The sequence below is a fragment of the Macaca nemestrina genome, chromosome 9 (genome assembly GCF_043159975.1).
Source record: "Macaca nemestrina isolate mMacNem1 chromosome 9, mMacNem.hap1, whole genome shotgun sequence".
Lineage (NCBI taxonomy): Eukaryota > Metazoa > Chordata > Mammalia > Primates > Cercopithecidae > Macaca > Macaca nemestrina.
In genome coordinates this window covers 118,918,469-118,935,635 of record NC_092133.1, presented here as the reverse complement: position 1 = coordinate 118,935,635, position 17,167 = coordinate 118,918,469, and the positions used below count along the sequence as shown (strand labels likewise).

At 38.5% G+C, this 17,167-nt stretch overlaps 2 protein-coding genes across 7 annotated transcripts in view; one reads left to right on the top strand and one right to left on the bottom strand.

Moving 5' to 3' along the window:
- The window catches only part of LOC105480017 (enkurin, TRPC channel interacting protein), a 32,414-nt gene extending 28,035 nt beyond the window's left edge, over window positions 1–4,379 (bottom strand). For both annotated transcript variants that reach the window (XR_011608192.1, XM_011738445.2), the window contains exon 1: window positions 3,776–4,379. Coding sequence is in view for 1 of the 2 variants with exons in the window: in XM_011738445.2 (XP_011736747.1) it covers window positions 3,776–3,852 (77 nt within the window). In the remaining variant the exon portion in view is untranslated. The remainder of the gene's footprint in view (window positions 1–3,775) is intronic.
- A 5-nt stretch (window positions 4,380–4,384) lies between these two features.
- Window positions 4,385–13,159, top strand: LOC105480016 (threonine synthase like 1). 5 transcript variants are annotated; one of them, XM_011738442.3, is made up of 3 exons: window positions 4,385–4,524; window positions 9,372–9,538; window positions 10,811–13,159. In XM_011738442.3, the coding sequence occupies exon 3, from the start codon at window positions 10,859–10,861 to the stop codon at window positions 13,088–13,090; it is 2,232 nt and encodes a 743-aa protein (XP_011736744.1). In that variant the 5' UTR covers window positions 4,385–4,524; window positions 9,372–9,538; window positions 10,811–10,858; the 3' UTR covers window positions 13,091–13,159. The 5 variants fall into 5 exon arrangements, with proteins under 5 accessions (XP_011736744.1, XP_011736743.1, XP_011736742.1 ...); XM_011738441.2 differs by having other exon boundaries at window positions 4,483–4,592; XM_011738440.3 differs by lacking the exon at window positions 4,385–4,524 and adding an exon at window positions 4,544–4,689.
- The last annotated feature ends 4,008 nt before the right edge of the window (window positions 13,160–17,167 follow it).

The window sequence follows — 17,167 nt, the reverse complement described above, 5'->3', positions numbered from 1 at the left end:
CTTCAGAGGGTGCGAGCCCCAAGCCTTGGAGGCTTCCACATGGTGTTGGGACTGCAGGTGCACAGAAGTCAAGAATTGAGGTTTGGGAACCTCCATCTAGATTTCAGAGGATGTATCAAAATATCTGGATGTCTAGGCAAAGATGTGCTTCAGAGGCAGAGCCCTCATGGAGAACTTCTGCTAGGGCAGTGTGGAAGGGAAATGTGGGGTTGAAGCCCCCCAATAGAGTCCCCACTGGGTCACCACCTAGTGGAGCTGTGAGAAGAGGGCCACTGTTCTCCAGACCTCAGAATGATAAATCCACTAAGAGCTTGCACCATGTACCCAGAAGAGCTGCGGACACTCAACCCCAGCCCATGAAAGCAGCCAGCAGGGGGTCTGTACCCTGCAAAGTCATAGGGGCAGAGCTACCCAAGACCATGGGAACCCATCTCTTGCATCAGTGTGACCTGCATGTGACACATGGAGTCAAAGGAGATCATTTTGGAACTTAAAGGTTTAATGACTGCCCTATTAGAATCTGGACTTGCAAGGAGCCTATAGCCCCTTTGTTTTGGCCAATTTCTGCCATTTTGAATGGTTATATTTACCCAATGTCTGGACCCCCATTGCATCTGGAAAGTACCTAACTTGCTTTTAATTTTACAGGCTCATAGGCAGAAGGGACTTGCCTGGTCTCAAATGAGACTTTGAACTGTGGACTTATGAGTTAATGCTGAAATGATTTAAGACTTTGGGAGACTGTTGGGAAGGCATGATTGGTTTTGAAATGTGAGGACATGAGATTTGGGAGGGGCTGGGGTAGAATGATATGGTTTGGCTGTGTCCCCACCCAAATCTCATCTTGAATTGATGAGATCCCATAATTCCCACGTCATGGGAGGGACCTGGTAGGAGGTAATTGAATCATGGGGGTGGGTCTTTTCTGTGCTGCTCTCATGATAGTGAATAAGTCTCATGAGATCTGATGGTTTTATAAAGAGGAGTTCCCCTGCACACACTCTCTTGCCTGCCACCATGTAAGATGTGACTTTGCTCCTCCTTTGCCTTCCGCCATGATTGTAAGGCCTCCTCAGTCATGTGGAACTGTGAGCCAATTAAACCTCTTTTTAAATATAAATTACCCAGTCTTGAGTATGTCTTTATTAGCAGTGTGAGAACAGACTAATATACCATGTTCAATGATAGATAAGAGATATAAAAGACAAACTTATTAAATTTGCAAATGACACAAAGCTGGGAAGAATGGTTAACAGAATGTATAAAAGATTCAAATTCAAAATGATCTCCATAGATTAATGAGTTGAGATAAAAAGGAATCAGCTACATAATTAGAGGATGGGAGAGATCAACCTTAGTCAAAATCCATACAGGGTATTTCAATGTGAGCCAACAGTTGGACACGACTGTCAAAATACTTATGGAAGCTTAGGCTGAATGGATGAAAATATTGTGCCAAGAATTATGGAAAAGAGATAATGGTTTCATGGACTGTTCAGACCATAACTGGAATATTGCTTTAAACAAAATGGAAAGAGGGAATGACTGGAGATATTCAATAACTGCAGACATCAATAAAGGGTGATAGGCCAGGCATAGTGGCTCATGCCTATAATCATAGCACTTTGGGAGGCAGAGGTGGGTTGATTACTGGAGGTCAGGAGTTCAAGACCAGCCTGGCCAACATGGTGAAACCCCGTCTCTACTAAACGTACAAAATTAGCCGGGCATGGTAGCAGGGGCCTGTAATCCCAGCTACTTGGGAGGCTGAGGCAGGAGAATCGCTTGAATCCAGGAGGCAGAGGTTGCAGCGAGCCGAGATGGCACTACTGCACTCCAGCCTGGGCAAAAAGAGTGAAACTCTGTCTCAAAGAAAATTAATTAAAAAAAAAAAAAGGGTGACAGATTTGGTGAAAATCTTGGAAACCATCTTATGCATCAGATTTTGAAAACTGAATCATGACTTCCCATTGACTTTGAGACTTTCATAACTTAAGTCTCAGCCAATAGTTCAACTGCAGAAAAGTGCCCTTCATCCGATTTTGGTCACATACATTCATCTTCTAAGTTCTCAGTTAGTATCTTCATCTCTCATTAGGGTTTTCAATGATAAATTTTAGTGTTCATATTTCAGTTCCCCAAAAAGACTGTAAACTCTGAGGCGTGGGAGATCAAAAGGTGGGCAGTTGTCAGAATCTTGACAGTGTAAATTGACTTTAACCTAACAGAAATGATTCTTGTGGCATCACATTTGGGTGCCTCTATTTCCTCTCATCACAAATCTTTCTTCTACTCATTTCTTTATAGTAAAACCAAGAAGTCTGTGCTATCACTCCAACAGCACCAAGAACAGATATACTAGTGCAATATTATACACATAATTGGGGCTCCATTAATGCTTGCCAAATGAATAAAGACTGTTCCTATAAATGTTTTCGAAAAAAAAAATCGTCTAGATGCAGTACAACTTTTCAATTTGCCAAAGAACAGAGTACCTACTTAACAAAATAACACTCAAATTCAATATTCTATAGAAATACAATCTACCAATGTGTTACAGAGAGGAGGAGTTTTATCTCGTGTAATATGCAGGAATTTGAAACCAAAAGTTGGTTCAACAATAGACAATTTGAACTCTACTCATAAATTCTGCAACCGTGCGATAACTTACTTTATATTCCTCTTTCCAATCTCTAGATTTTGATATGCTGATGGAAAAGTAATAAATATAGTTACTGCTCTGGTTTAAACCAAATATTTAAAGTTGAAGAAGCTGCCTACTTGTTGAGCTATTACCCTAATACTAGTAAAAATAATTGACCATTAGATCTAAAAGGGGCCTTGGATATTACCTAGTACATTTATCTCACAGATCAGTAAACCAATGAAACTTTATCCAAGATCACAAAGACAATTAATCGCTAGGCCTGATTTTCAGTCCGACAAGGTGATGGTATACCAACAAGCGTGATGGTAAAAGACAGGAAACATTTCAAGTCCTAGGAGAGCTGAGATTTTCTCCACTACTTTCTTTGCTCCCCACAGATTTAAGTAAGTTCTAAGAAGTCCCTACAGATGGGAGTAACTGAAGTGCTTCCTCTGCACGTTTTTGAGATTTGGAGAATATAAGAGGTTCTAAGACCTATGTAAAATTTCAACTCAATTACATATTTTTTGGTTCATTATCCACCAAGTCTTTCTTCCATTAAACCATTAGATCTGAAAAAGTCCTTAGAAACTGCCTAATAGTAGTAGATATTTCGTTTCACTGATCAAAAACCTGAGGTTCAAGAGCAAATGTAAATTTATATTTCATAAAAATCTTGGGGGGAAAGATAAGTACTATCCCATTAGAGAGGGAGAAGTAGTGCAGTTAGAAATACAACACCGAACTCCTGAAACCAAACATCAAGTATACTTAAACAAGGTAACAGAATTGTTATTTTTCTCTTTTCAACAACATGAAACTTCGAGCTATGTTGTATACATATCACATATAATTAAATTACACAATAATCATATGCAGTATTAATAAGAGGTTAAGTGTAATATAATCAAATGGTCATCTCACAGCGCCGGACTGCCCTCTCTGTAAAACTGTGAGATGCTAAATACCTAGATATTTCGACCTTTTCTCTAACAAGTTATCCTCCAAGGCTACTTCATCGAGGCATAAATACATTTTATTATTAAAAATCCCAGTATATGTATGTTTAATTAATACTGACTATTCCCCATTCTTGTTTCAAGTGATGGTCTTTGCTTATCCACATACCTAGGAGGCTGGGGAGGCTCCTTCAAGTCACTGGGTATGAGGTTATAAATGCACTCAGAAGGGCACGTTGGATCCATGGTCACCAAATGACTCCTTAAAAGCTATTCTCAGCTTTTTTCTCCCTGTCCCAGTATCTCTGTCCTTCTTCACTGCTTCCCCTTTCTTACTTCTTCGCCTTCTCAAGGACCAGTTTCTCTCCTTCACATCGTCCCCCCTTTGACCCCCTCTTAGCAGTCCTCTCTCGGGAAGAAAACACCCTATTTCTCCCGAGATTGCTAAGCGTCGTTGACTGTGCGGTTGCCGTGGAAACCGTTACTAGGCAACGAGGAAGTACACGGCGGCACTGCAAACTAGGTCTCCCCTCTTTCTGTATCGCCTTCTACTGGAGAAGCTCATTTGGAAGCCACTGTTTTTACGTGCCTTTGAAAGTTAACGGGGTGAAAATGGTGTCCCCTTAAAAACTGCTCTTTTCTATCTCTGTGTATCTGGGGAAAAAGAAAAATCCTACTGCAGACACAGCAAAGCGCAGCTGGTGCGCAGGCGTGACACAATAACGTTTTTGTGAGCAGGCCCCAATCCCGGTGTGGGCGGAGCGATCGGCTGAGACCAAGCGGACGCACGGCCAAGGCCGCCAGCGGGACGAGGAAGGGGAGGAGCCCGAGGAGCTCGGAGTGCTTGGATAGGCTACAGTGAGAGAGGAGGTCACGTGCCCTGCGCGAGGCTGCTCCTGGCGTGGGCGTGGAGCGGAGGTACGCTGGCCGCCGCAGGCACAGGCAGAGTCCACTGCGCGGGGGCGGGACCGGGGAACTAGCCGGAGGTACGGTGCTCCGTCTCCTGTATCGGCTTTAGCGGTTCGTGGAAACTGCTTCCTCATTTCCTTTCATTTTCCCCGTCTTCTCAATGAGATTTCCTTGGTGAGTTACTGGAGGAGAGAGAAAGGAAAACTGGAAGCTACCCCGCTCCCATCGCATGCCTTTCCCTGCACCGTCCCTTCCCCTTTCCGCTACTCGCTGGTCATCTTAACTCTGCGCGCATTTTTCCTGCCGATTCTGGTCGAGGCTCCTCGGAACCCCGCGAAGCCTTGCCCGCCACCTGTGTGAGTGCGCGCCCGGGACCGCGGCCTCCTCCGCCTGCTGCCTTTGCCCTGCCACGCCTGCGCCCGCTACAGCCTCTCGGGCGGCCCTCGGGGTCTGCTCTGCGCCTGCTCTCCCCCCGCCCCCCCGCCCCGGTCGGGACCCTTCCTCTAGGTCCTTCTCCAGGAACCAGTGGACCTGCTCTTTGTAAATGAGCATCCTAAACTGGGAGGAGAGCCTTTTAAGTGGGCCTTTACGTTTTTGTCCAGTTTTTGGCGTCCCATGTTGAAAATTGTCTTCTGAGAAGCAGTTTTATTCGTTTTTGCTCCGCCTAGTCACCCGTAAATCTACGCACATAGGACTGCCATAGGAAAGTCACGTAGACGCTTTTACCTGAGTGTTTAAAAGACATTTTGGTAATAGGATTTGGGGAGGAAAATGGATGGCTTTGAGCCACCCGTACAGAGGCCACTCTGCCCGAAGGAAATAAAGCTTCCCGGAGAGGAGAGAAAACACAGGAGTCTGGGTTTCTCACTGCCTGGTTGCCTGGTGGAGACATTAAAACAACACAATGGCCTGGTGAACCTTTTAGTTTGTATGAAAAGGCTTTACTGAATGTGGAGATCCTTATTTTGGGCTCTTACTGAATTGCACTAGATAAGAATACAGTAAGTTTTTTTTTTTTTTTTTTGGTATACATTTGTTTTTAATTTTTGTCCCAGACGCTTAGGGAAAATTCTCCAGATTTCTTCACATCAGATTGTCTTCTAAAACATTTTAGATAGATAGATCTATAGATCTATATTTAGATCTGGATCTAAATCTATATCACTTTGTCCTTTTCTTTTCGCCCTTGAGTATTTTATGTTTGGGGTTTCTGTTTTAGCAAGTGTAGAGAAAAATTTTGGCGGGAAACTTCCTGTATTTACGAAGATTCAAACCAAGGACTCATGGAATAATAACACCATTAGCCAAGTGGATAGTCAAAGACTAAAGCTTATAAATTTTCTAATTAGAAGGAACACCTTGAGACTATTTGTGTTAATCAGTTCCTGAAATAGCAAGTAAGGGCAAAACATGATTTCTGCAGTTAGCACTAACTGGCCTTAGGTAGCCTTGACGTTCTGGGGTTATTGAAATAAAATAATTTAACTGATGTCTGTATATTTATTATGCTTTAAAAAATGCTAAACAATTTGTGCTAGACCTCACTGTAGTATGGTTAGTGTACAGTCATGAGCAGGTTGTTAAATCATTTGGAAAAGAACTTTTCTTTTTTCTTAGACATTTGATCTGCAATTCTCCTTGCCTTTCGAAAGTGTGTTTAAGCAAAATTATTTCTAGTTTTTATAATTCTCTTGAAATGACAGTTCAAAAAAAATGCCCGTGTCCACCTCATGTCCACAGGGAATTAACTGGTATATACCTATAGGGATGAACAAACTATCTGTAACGGGGTAGACGGTAAATATTTCAGGCCTTTGCGGGCCAAGTGGTTATGTTGCAACTACTCACTTTTGCCACTGTAGCTCAAAAGCAGCCAAAGACAGTACTGAACAAATGAACAAATGTATGAGCACATGAATGGGACAGGGTCTTTATAATTCTCAAAGTTACAGAATTGTGGATACTTAAGTTTTTTCAGTTAAATATTTGAGATCATTAAGAACATGTCTAACAGCAGAAGTCTAACGGCAGAAAAGGCTTAGCTTTGATAGTAATATAAAGACAAGTGATGAACTTGCAAAATTAATTGTTTTGGTTGTAAGATCCTTGTGATTACAGAACAATACTGGATTGTGTGGTCCTTCCACCCTCACCTCTATTTCATGGCAAGTGGGAGGCCCTTTGAAAGAAGGGTTTGAGAGAATTTTTGATTAGAAGTCAGAAGCAGTAGAGCTTAACCTCCTTTTGGCTAGTTTGTGTCCTGATACACAGTTGGATCTCCATATCTGTGAATTTCCCATTCTCAGATTCAACTAACTACAGATTGAAAATATTTTAGTATTTTGGTTGGGCGCAGTGGCTTATATCTGCAATCCTAGCACTTTTCAAAGGCCAAGGCAGGAAGATTGCTTGAGCCCAGGGATTGGAAACCAGCCTGGGCAACATGGCGAAACTCCCTCTCTACAAAAAATACTAAAATTAGCTGGGTATATTGGTGCCTGTAGTCCCAGCTACTTGTGAGGCTGAGATGGGACGATTGCTTAAGCCTAGGAGGTCAAGGCTGTAGTGAGCCAAGATTGTGCCACTGCACTCCAGCCTGGGCAACAGAGTGGGAGCCTGTCTGAAAAACAAAAACACGAAAATAATGGAACAGTAAAAATACCACAAATAAAAAAGCAAATTAGTATACCACCTCTGTACGTAGCATTTGCATTGTGTTACGTATTATAAGTTATTCAGAGATGATTTAAGGTACACAGGAGGATGTGCACAGGTTATATGCAAATACTACACCATTTTATATAAAGGACTTGCACATCTGCAGATTTTTCTCTGAAGTCCGTCCTGTTAACCACTAATTATCCAATATCTCTCTCAATGCTTAATCCAAATAATTGTTAAACACATTAAAGAGAAGAGTATCGAGACCGAAAGCCTTGGAGTGCACTACCAGAAATTTCCCTCTATTCAACAGAACCATTTTTTATGATCATTCAACAATATCCTCAAATCCTTTTTTCCATTTCTCCGTGAATTGAACAAATATTTAGTGAACTGTGGATAATGCTTTGGTGAAGTCCATATATATGCCTTCTGTGTATATTCCTGACTGGCCATTGCAGCAGACATTCTCAAAAAGAAAATGAGGATATCTTTTCCTCATTTGGTTTGTTAAAAAATGTTGAGCCCCTAAAATTAATTTGTGGTTAAATGTTACAAAATAAAATTTAGTATGTATCTTAAAATAGAATATATCTTTATTGTTCTTTAGAAATAATATAGTACTTAACTGCCTTCTCCTAGTCTAAGGAACATGTTTTTGGGAAATACTGATACAGAATTTACAAATTGAACTGTCATAATTTAAAAAAATATATATATATATGTCTACCCCAAAGTCTTGAAAAAGGGAAGTGAAGTAAAATTTTAAAACGAGAGGGTAGAGGGGAACTAATATATAGGAAAAGTAAGATTGCAAAACATAAGGTGAAGGTAACATAATGTTTGCCTTACAATCTACTTTTAATGAAGTTGATGTTAGGCATGGTAGCAAGCAACATAAAGCAGAAGAAAAGATGAAAGATTTACTGGGCCGGTGTGGTGGCTCATCCCTGTAATCCCAGCACTTTGGGAGGCCAAGGTGGGAGGATTGCTTGAGTTCAGGAGTTCAAGAGCAGTCTGGGCAACATGGTGAAACCCTGTCTCTACAAAACCTACAAAAATTAGCTGGGTGTGGTGGTGCACACCTGGTGGGAGGATGACCTGAGCCCAAGAGGTTGAGGCTACAGTGAACTGAGATCATGCCACTGCACTCCAGCCTGGGTGACGGTGGGAGACCCTTTCTAAAAAAAAAAAAAAAAAAAAAAAAAAAAAATTACTGCACTTGAAAACCAGCCACTCAGATTATATACAATTATTACTGATACAGATACCAGAAAGTTGTGTATTGCAAACTCAAAAAGAAGAGACTGTAATGTTGCAAGCAAAAGCTTCCTGAATAGGAGGTTAATCAAACTGTTTTACATAAGTGCCCTAAAAGCAGCTTGTGCTTTTAAAGTCCAGTACCAGAATACCGTTTAATAAAATAAATTGATGTTATGATTCAAGTATATAATTCTTTCTGGTCCCTGGTTTACTTCAGGGAAAGGATTAGACTGTGTGTGGCAAAACAGTTCTTGATTCATGGTTGAACACCACTGTATTCTCTGAAGGTTTATAAACCAAGCCATAAAAAAAATGCACATTGCCTTGTACCTACATATTTGGATTCAATTTATATATTCCTAGCTCATTGTCAGTGAGTGACAATGATTAATCTTACTGTAAATATTTTGTGCTAACCACTATGATATGTGCTTTGATTTTATTATAGAGACACTTATATAGCTAAAAGAGATCTTTTTGTGGCAAGAGTTTTTTTGGGCTTTTTATAGTGGATATTGTTACATATGAATATATAGTGATTTTGATAGATAATACAGCCTAAAAAACAATTCAGACACTAATTTCATAGCTGTAGTCCACTGATTTTTTTCCCCTCTGATCATTATACAGCAAAATCGTTAAAATTCCAGGTATCCTTCTGAAAGGTTTTGTATTTGTTATTATTTGGTTTTTTATTGCTTGATGGTAGAAATTCCTTCCTTACTGTTTAGTGAAATTATTTTTATAATGAGACACACATGTTTAAAAACGGTATCTTAATCTAATAACAGAGTTGGGGAAACATGAAAAGGGTCAACTTTTCTGTATTTTTAAAATTGCAGATGAACTTTTCAAATAATAGACTAGTATATATGTAGAATTTTATGATACTGTATACAGTTATAATTAACTTAAAATTTTTTCCATTATAGACTCCACGTTTTGCAAAGATCAGTTTTGCCTCAGAGTCAACCAACTCTTCAGATTGGTTCTGGTGTGTCCTGTGTTTACAAGTCAGTGGAAATTAAGCACAGCACATACAACTTGAAAAGTCAAATAAGGAAATGAATTACTTCCCTTCACGGCTCTAATTTTACTTGTAAGTTAAATTCAGAGTTAGCTTAAAATCATTTAAATGTTTAATTACAAAACAGAGTTTAAGTAGCATAGAAAGTCAGTATTACATGATTAAAAGTTTTCAGCACATACTTAAACATATTATCTAGTATTTAATATGTTTTAGTTGCATATTGGTTCTACCAGAGAACACGTGATAAGCCCCACTATGTGTCTGTGACATTACTTCAGGCAATTTACATGAACATTGCAGAGGTATTATATTGCATTTTACATAACCAAAGACTTGACTTGTCTGGCATACATTTTTGTTTTAATGGTGAGTATATTTCCAAAGACAAGGACTTGGTCAATATGGGAAATTATAGAGCTTCTTTGGATGCCAGAATAATTGTTTTCTCTCATCATTGGAAACATTCCTGAGGTTCTTGGCTATTGCCCTGGGCCTGGAAATTGAGTTAAATCTCTCCACTGAAGATTATAGGATTAGAAACAAAAATGATGGTTCCATGCAGATAAGGTTATATGTAGCCTTTGACCTCATTGCTGATTATTAATTTTTCTTAACTATTTGTATAATAGTATACCTTTCACTTTGGCTCTTTTTAAAGCCTTCAGTATGAATAATATGTCACAATGATTCTTAATATGCATGTAAAAGGCACATAAGAAAGAAAATATCATACCTTTGTTCTGTAGTTTGGAAAACTAAGCATTTTATAAGCAAATATGTTCTTTTATTCTGGTTTCCTGTTATGAATTCTGTAAGAAATTTATGAGTAATATAGTCTATCATGATGTTCATATAACTGAAGAGAAATTAAATATAAAGAATATTATTCAACTTTTGTGAATTCTAAGTAGATAGCACTCCAACTCCAAATCATCTTTATATGTGATATAAACAGATAAACCATGAAATAATTTCCATTAAAAGATCTCAATACGAAAAGAAATAGTAATTTGATTTAGTATATATATACTTTTAAAAGCATCTACAATCTGGCACTCTGTGAATACAAGTTTCTGTTGTTTATAGTTACAAATTTTGTCGAAGTTTTGATTTTTCAGTGTCTTGAGATTTTAAAAGATATCATTAAGAAGGATAATATGCAATATATAAGAATTTGGGTTGGAATACTTTTTTTAAATTCCATAAGTTTGGCAGATTTTTAAACAGTTTATGTACCATGGGCATGGTTATATTCAATCCTGTTGGGATTTTAACAATCTACTGAAATTAGTAACCAAATTATCTTTTGTTGTTTGTTTGTTTGTTTTGTGTTTTGAAAAGGGCTAAAGCCCATTTTTAGGTTGGTGTGGGCAGAAAAGTGAAAAGAGAATGTTCCACTTTAACCGATGTCAGCATCTGAAAAAGATAACACAGAAATGTTTTTCTAGTATACATGTTAAAACGGATAAACACGCACAGCAATTTCTTTCAAGAACCTTTGCACTTGCGGAATTAAGGAAGTCATGGTATTCCACCCACTCTCTTGTTGGAGACAAAAATATTATCCTGATGGGACCTCCTGGTGCTGGGAAAACAACAGTAGGCAGAATAATAGGTCAGAAACTAGGTTGTTGTGTCATAGATGTAGATGATGATATCCTTGAAAAAACCTGGAATATGAGTGTGTCTGAAAAATTACAGGATGTTGGTAATGAGCAATTTTTAGAAGAGGAAGGAAAAGCTGTGTTAAACTTCTCTGCATCTGGAAGTGTGATTTCCCTTACTGGGTCCAATCCAATGCATGATGCTAGCATGTGGCATCTGAAGAAAAATGGAGTAATTGTATACCTGGATGTACCTCTACTAGATCTAATTCATCGTCTGAAATTAATGAAGATAGATAGGATTGTAGGTCGGAATTCTGGAACATCTATGAAAGACTTACTTAAATTTAGAAGACAGTATTATAAGAAGTGGTATGATGCTCGTGTTTTCTGTGAAAGTGGGGCTTCCCCAGAGGAGGTAGCTGACAAAGTGCTGAATGCAATTAAAAGATACCAAGATGTGGACTCGGAAACATTCATTTCAACAAGACACGTTTGGCCTAAAGACTGTGAACAGAAGGTTTCAGCAAAATTTTTTAGTGAAGCTGTAATTGAGGGGTTGGCTTCTGATGGTGGACTCTTTGTTCCTGCGAAGGAGTTTCCAAAATTAAGCTGTGGGGAGTGGAAAAGCCTAGTAGGAGCAACCTACATAGAAAGAGCACAGATACTGTTGGAAAGATGTATCCATCCTGCAGACATACCTGCTGCCAGGTTGGGAGAAATGATTGAAACTGCTTATGGGGAAAACTTTGCCTGCTCAAAAATTGCTCCTGTCAGGCACCTTTCAGGCAACCAGTTCATCCTGGAGTTATTTCATGGACCAACAGGATCATTTAAAGATTTGTCTTTACAGCTTATGCCTCATATTTTTGCACACTGTATCCCACCAAGTTGCAATTATATGATACTTGTAGCTACTTCAGGAGACACAGGGAGTGCAGTCTTAAATGGTTTTAGTCGTCTTAATAAGAATGATAAGCAAAGGATAGCTGTGGTCACATTTTTTCCTGAGAATGGAGTAAGTGATTTTCAAAAAGCACAAATAATTGGCAGTCAGAGAGAAAATGGATGGGCAGTGGGTGTTGAGTCAGATTTTGATTTTTGCCAGACAGCTATAAAAAGAATTTTTAACGATTCTGATTTTACTGGCTTTCTTACTGTGGAATATGGAACAATTTTAAGTTCGGCTAATTCCATAAACTGGGGCCGACTACTTCCGCAGGTAGTTTATCATGCTTCCGCATATCTCGATCTTGTTAGTCAAAGATTTATTTCTTTTGGAAGCCCAGTCGATGTCTGTATTCCCACAGGAAACTTTGGTAACATATTAGCAGCAGTGTATGCCAAAATGATGGGAATCCCAATTCGAAAATTTATCTGTGCCTCTAATCAGAACCGTGTTTTGACTGATTTTATAAAAACAGGACATTATGATCTAAGGGAAAGAAAATTAGCACAGACTTTTTCACCGTCGATAGATATTCTCAAATCTTCAAACCTAGAACGACATTTACACTTGATGGCTAATAAAGATGGACAACTAATGACAGAATTATTTAATCAATTAGAAAGTCAGCATCACTTCCAGATAGAAAAGGTTCTAGTTGAGAAACTTCAGCAGGATTTTGTAGCTGACTGGTGCTCTGAGGGAGAGTGCCTGGCAGCTATTAACTCCACCTATAATACTTCAGGGTATATTTTGGATCCACACACTGCTGTTGCAAAAGTGGTTGCAGATAGGGTGCAAGACAAAACTTGCCCTGTGATTGTCTCATCTACAGCCCATTACTCAAAGTTTGCACCTGCTATCATGCAGGCTTTAAAGATTAAAGAAATCAATGAGACTTCATCAAGTCAGCTGTATTTACTGGGTTCATACAATGCATTACCTCCACTGCATGAGGCTTTATTAGAGAGAACAAAACATCAAGAGAAGATGGAGTACCAGGTCTGTGCAGCTGATATGAATGTCTTGAAGAGTCATGTGGAAAAACTTATCCAAAATCAATTCATATGAAAGCTTTCAGAGTAAAAATTTTTTTCTGGCTATAAGCATGCAATAATAAATCTCAAACACTGATTTGGAGTACAGTAGCATTTTGTCTTTTATGTAAATATCTCTATATCTGTTTGGAATTTCAATAGTCTGGTCTCTAGGGCTGACATTAGACCTCCATGGCACCTCCTCAGATCTTTAATCTAGAAGTGACAAAAGGTAACACAGTGCACGGACCTTTGAGCTGTCATGCTTTGCCTTGTGCTTATGTGGGGTATATCAGTTTCCACTCGCACACCCTCACTGTTACGTGGGCCAAAATGTCTGCTACACTATTTGGCAATTACAATATTTAAGCCTAGTTTTCAGGTACTACATCTGTAACTAGTGAATAGTTCTCTATTAGAAAGTTAATTTACCACTCAAAATGGCTAACTTGAATGGAGGAAGTAGTAAACTCTTCTATTAGGATTAGGGCCAGTGTTTTGTTTTGTTTTTGTTTGGCGCAGTTTCAGCTCACTGCAACCTCCGCCTCCCAGGTTCAAGTGATTCTCCTGCCTCAGCCTCGCAAGTAGCTGGGATTACAGGCATGCACCACCACGCATGACTAATTTTTTTGTTTTTAGTAGAGATGGGGTTTCGCCAAGTTTTCCAGGCTGGTCTTGAACGCCTGACCTCAGGTGATCCACCCACCTCGGCCTCCCAAAGTGCTAGGATTACTGGCGTGAGCCTCTGCAGCTGACTATGGCCAGTGTTTTTAACCCTCCTCAAATTCCATTTTGGACTACAACTAATGTGTTTCTCACACTGTCTAAATTAAATATGTACTCTGTCCTTCGCTGTCTTTTGGATGTTTATGGTTAGGGTGATGATGTTTGAAAATCAAGACATAACTGAAGTCCAGGATGAAACAGTAAGCAGAACTATTTAGAAGTGAATACAGAAATAAAATGATCTATTTCAAGAGGAAAGTTTTCCAAAATTAAGAGTACTTGAGTAGTCTCAATAGGAGGGTATTTATAGACAGCAGTTTCACTATATTATTTGGAGTCAATTCTTACGTAATTTGTTGTTTCTTCAGTGAACATTGTATTTTTCTGGCAGCTGAAACTGCACACAACTGATACATGTATTTAATTTGTATTCCTTTGTCATAGTACATTTTAACCATGAGTTATGTTCGTGAATTTAATGGATGTTTTCTTTCTGAATTAAAGATTGTCAAGACCAATTAGTGTAATGGACTACTGTCAACCACAAGATGGCATTCCTAACATAATTTGTCTTTGATAACATTCAGTTTCATATTCTGGGAGAACAATCTCCAAGAAGAAATACATTGAAAGTTGTAATGAAGAAAACATTTTAATAGTTTAATAAACAAGATAAATTTGTTTTAAATTTTTTTAAAAAATTAAGCCAATTGTATATTAGCACCAGATCTCTGGCTTAGCTTCTAAAAAGGAGGTTCTAAAACCAAAAATTGAAAATCAGGAGCAGTTACAGGAAAAAAAATGGAAGATTCAAAGTTCTGTTTATTCATGTATGTCTTTATTATTTTATCATTTATTTTTAAGGATATTTCAGTAGATGATATATTTAGAAACTGCATCTAAATATTCACCATACATAAGAATGCATTATTTTGCTGTGTGTGGTGGCTCACACTTATAATCCCAGCACTTTGGGAGGCCAAGGCAGGCAGATCACCTGAAGTCAGGAGTTCAAGACCAGCCTGACCAACATGGAGAAACTCTGTCTCTACTAAAAATACAAAATTAGCCAGGCATGGCGGTGCATGCCTGTAGTCCCAGCTACTCAGGAGGCTGAGGCTGGAGAATCACTTGAACCTGGGAGCTGCAGGTTGCCATTGAGCAAAGATCACGCCATTGCACTCCAGCCTGGGCAACAAGAGCAAAACTCCATCTCAAAAAAAAAAAAAAAGCGTTATTTTTCTGAAAGTAAGAGGAATAGTGTTTTAAAAAGACATGATTTCTGGCTGGGCACAGTGGCTCACGCCTGTAATCCCAGCACTTTGGGAGGTCGAGGAGGGTGGATCACCTGAGGCCAGGAATTCAAGATCAGCATGGTGTAACCCCATCTCTATGAAAAATACAAAAAATTAGCTGGACATGGTGGTGCACACCTGTAGTCCCAGCTACTCAGGAGGCTGGGACACAAAAATCGCTTGAACCCACGAGGCAGAGGTTGCAGTGAGCCTAGATCACACCATGCACTCCAACCTAAGCAACAGAGCAAGACTCAGCCTCAAAAAAATAAAGACATGATTTCTGCCTTCAATAACTGTAGTTAACAAAACAACGCAAAAATTAAATCATGTACAAGCAAAAGAGTTACTGCAAGATGGTGTGTCAAATGAAAAATGAATGATACAGCTAAGTGCTGTAAGATTTAAGAGGGAAGGATTACTATGGGATAATCAAAAAAGGTTTCACAAAGGACATAGAATCTAAGATGAGTCTAGAAGGATGGGAAGATTTTCTAAATGAAAAGGAATGGGGAAAACATTCTAGCAGAGGCAGGAGAAACAGGGAAGATGAAATGCCCAAAGAGTTCACATGTATTTATTTGTGGACAGCACATTCTCTTAATGGCCAAAACAGATTTCATGTCTTTTTCTGAAAACCAACTCTGGCCCTTCACTCTCAGCTAATAACTTTGCTTCATTCTAGAGGAACAAGTGACCATACATAACATACCTCAGGCTTCCCATCATCAAGTGTATATGTTTGCTGCACCCATTTCTGTCCTTTTCCCCTCCCCTTTGATTGAATTGGGTGGCATTCCTTCTCTTTTTAAAGACGAGTCTCTTCACAGTGAGACAAGGAACTTGCCCGGGATCACACAGAGGAGTCATAGTTGGCAGTGCTCATCCAAGTATACTTTAGAGAATCTGGTCCTAGCGGCAGGTCTTGCTCTTTTGTGGAATTGATGTAATCAACCATCTTATCCTCATGTCATTAAACATTTAAATCATGTTAAAAAAAAAAAAAAAAAAAAAAAAAAGACGAGTCTCTTTAGATGTGCCTTGTATCCTATTCCCTTCAACCTACTTAAATGGCGTGTGTCATCAGGTACCTTCCTCTTGTTTCTTCAACTTCTCCCCTCCTGTGTAACCTTACTTTCTATGGCATTTAGAGTCTTTTTGTACTTTAGCATAAGAAGAAAATCTCTGTGAACATCAACCTTTTTCCCATCTGTGCTTCTTTGTTCTCCAATCAAGATAAAGTTCTTCACAGAGTTATCTACATATATGGTCTCCACTTTCCTGCCTTTCTTTTTCTCCAGAGTGTAAAATATATGTACAGTTTAAGGATAAGCATTAAATACGTAAGTATTCACCACCTCACTCAATAGAACATGACTCACCTTTGACTCTTCTTTGATTACATTCACTTTCTTCCCCCAGCCATAACGACATCATACATTTTCTGTTTTTCATTCCCTTTCTCATAGTTGTACATTGTTTAGTTTTGACTCTTTGAATTTTATATAAATGGAATCATACTGTATGTGTTATCCCATGACCTATTTCTTTTGCTCAGAGGCTTCCAAATTCATCCATCCAGATGAATGAAGCCACAATTCATTGAATTGTATTACTAAATAGTATTCTATTGTACGAACACCACAATCCACTTACCGACTACTGGACATTTGTCTAATTTTTATCTGTTCTTGTATCAAATAGATATACTGTTTTGTAAAATTTATATTGAAAGTTAGTGACTGTAAACTTCTTAACATTTGTGACTCTTCTTAATAGCATGTAAAACCATCTTTTATGTCAACATTATTAAAAATCTATGAGTTTATGAAATGAAAATTGATAAATTTTCAGGCTATGGTTATCTCTAGCTTTCACTGTTTGAAATTAATTTATAGTATCATAAATGTAGTGAATTTGTAAGATATTTGAGAAAAATTAGATTTTTAAGTTATATATGAAAGTTATAAAATGTGTTTTCATCAAAATAGAGTTTAGAAGACAATAAATTGTATGAAGTTTTAGTTAAATTTTAATAGCAATTCACTTTCAAAAATAATCATGGATGACAAATATTGTTTCTCTCCATT

Bases quoted from the DNA above. Each gene is read 5' to 3' on its own strand.
- LOC105480016 (XM_011738442.3), top strand. From the start codon at position 10,859: ATGTTCCACTTTAACCGATGTCAGCATCTGAAAAAGATAACACAGAAA.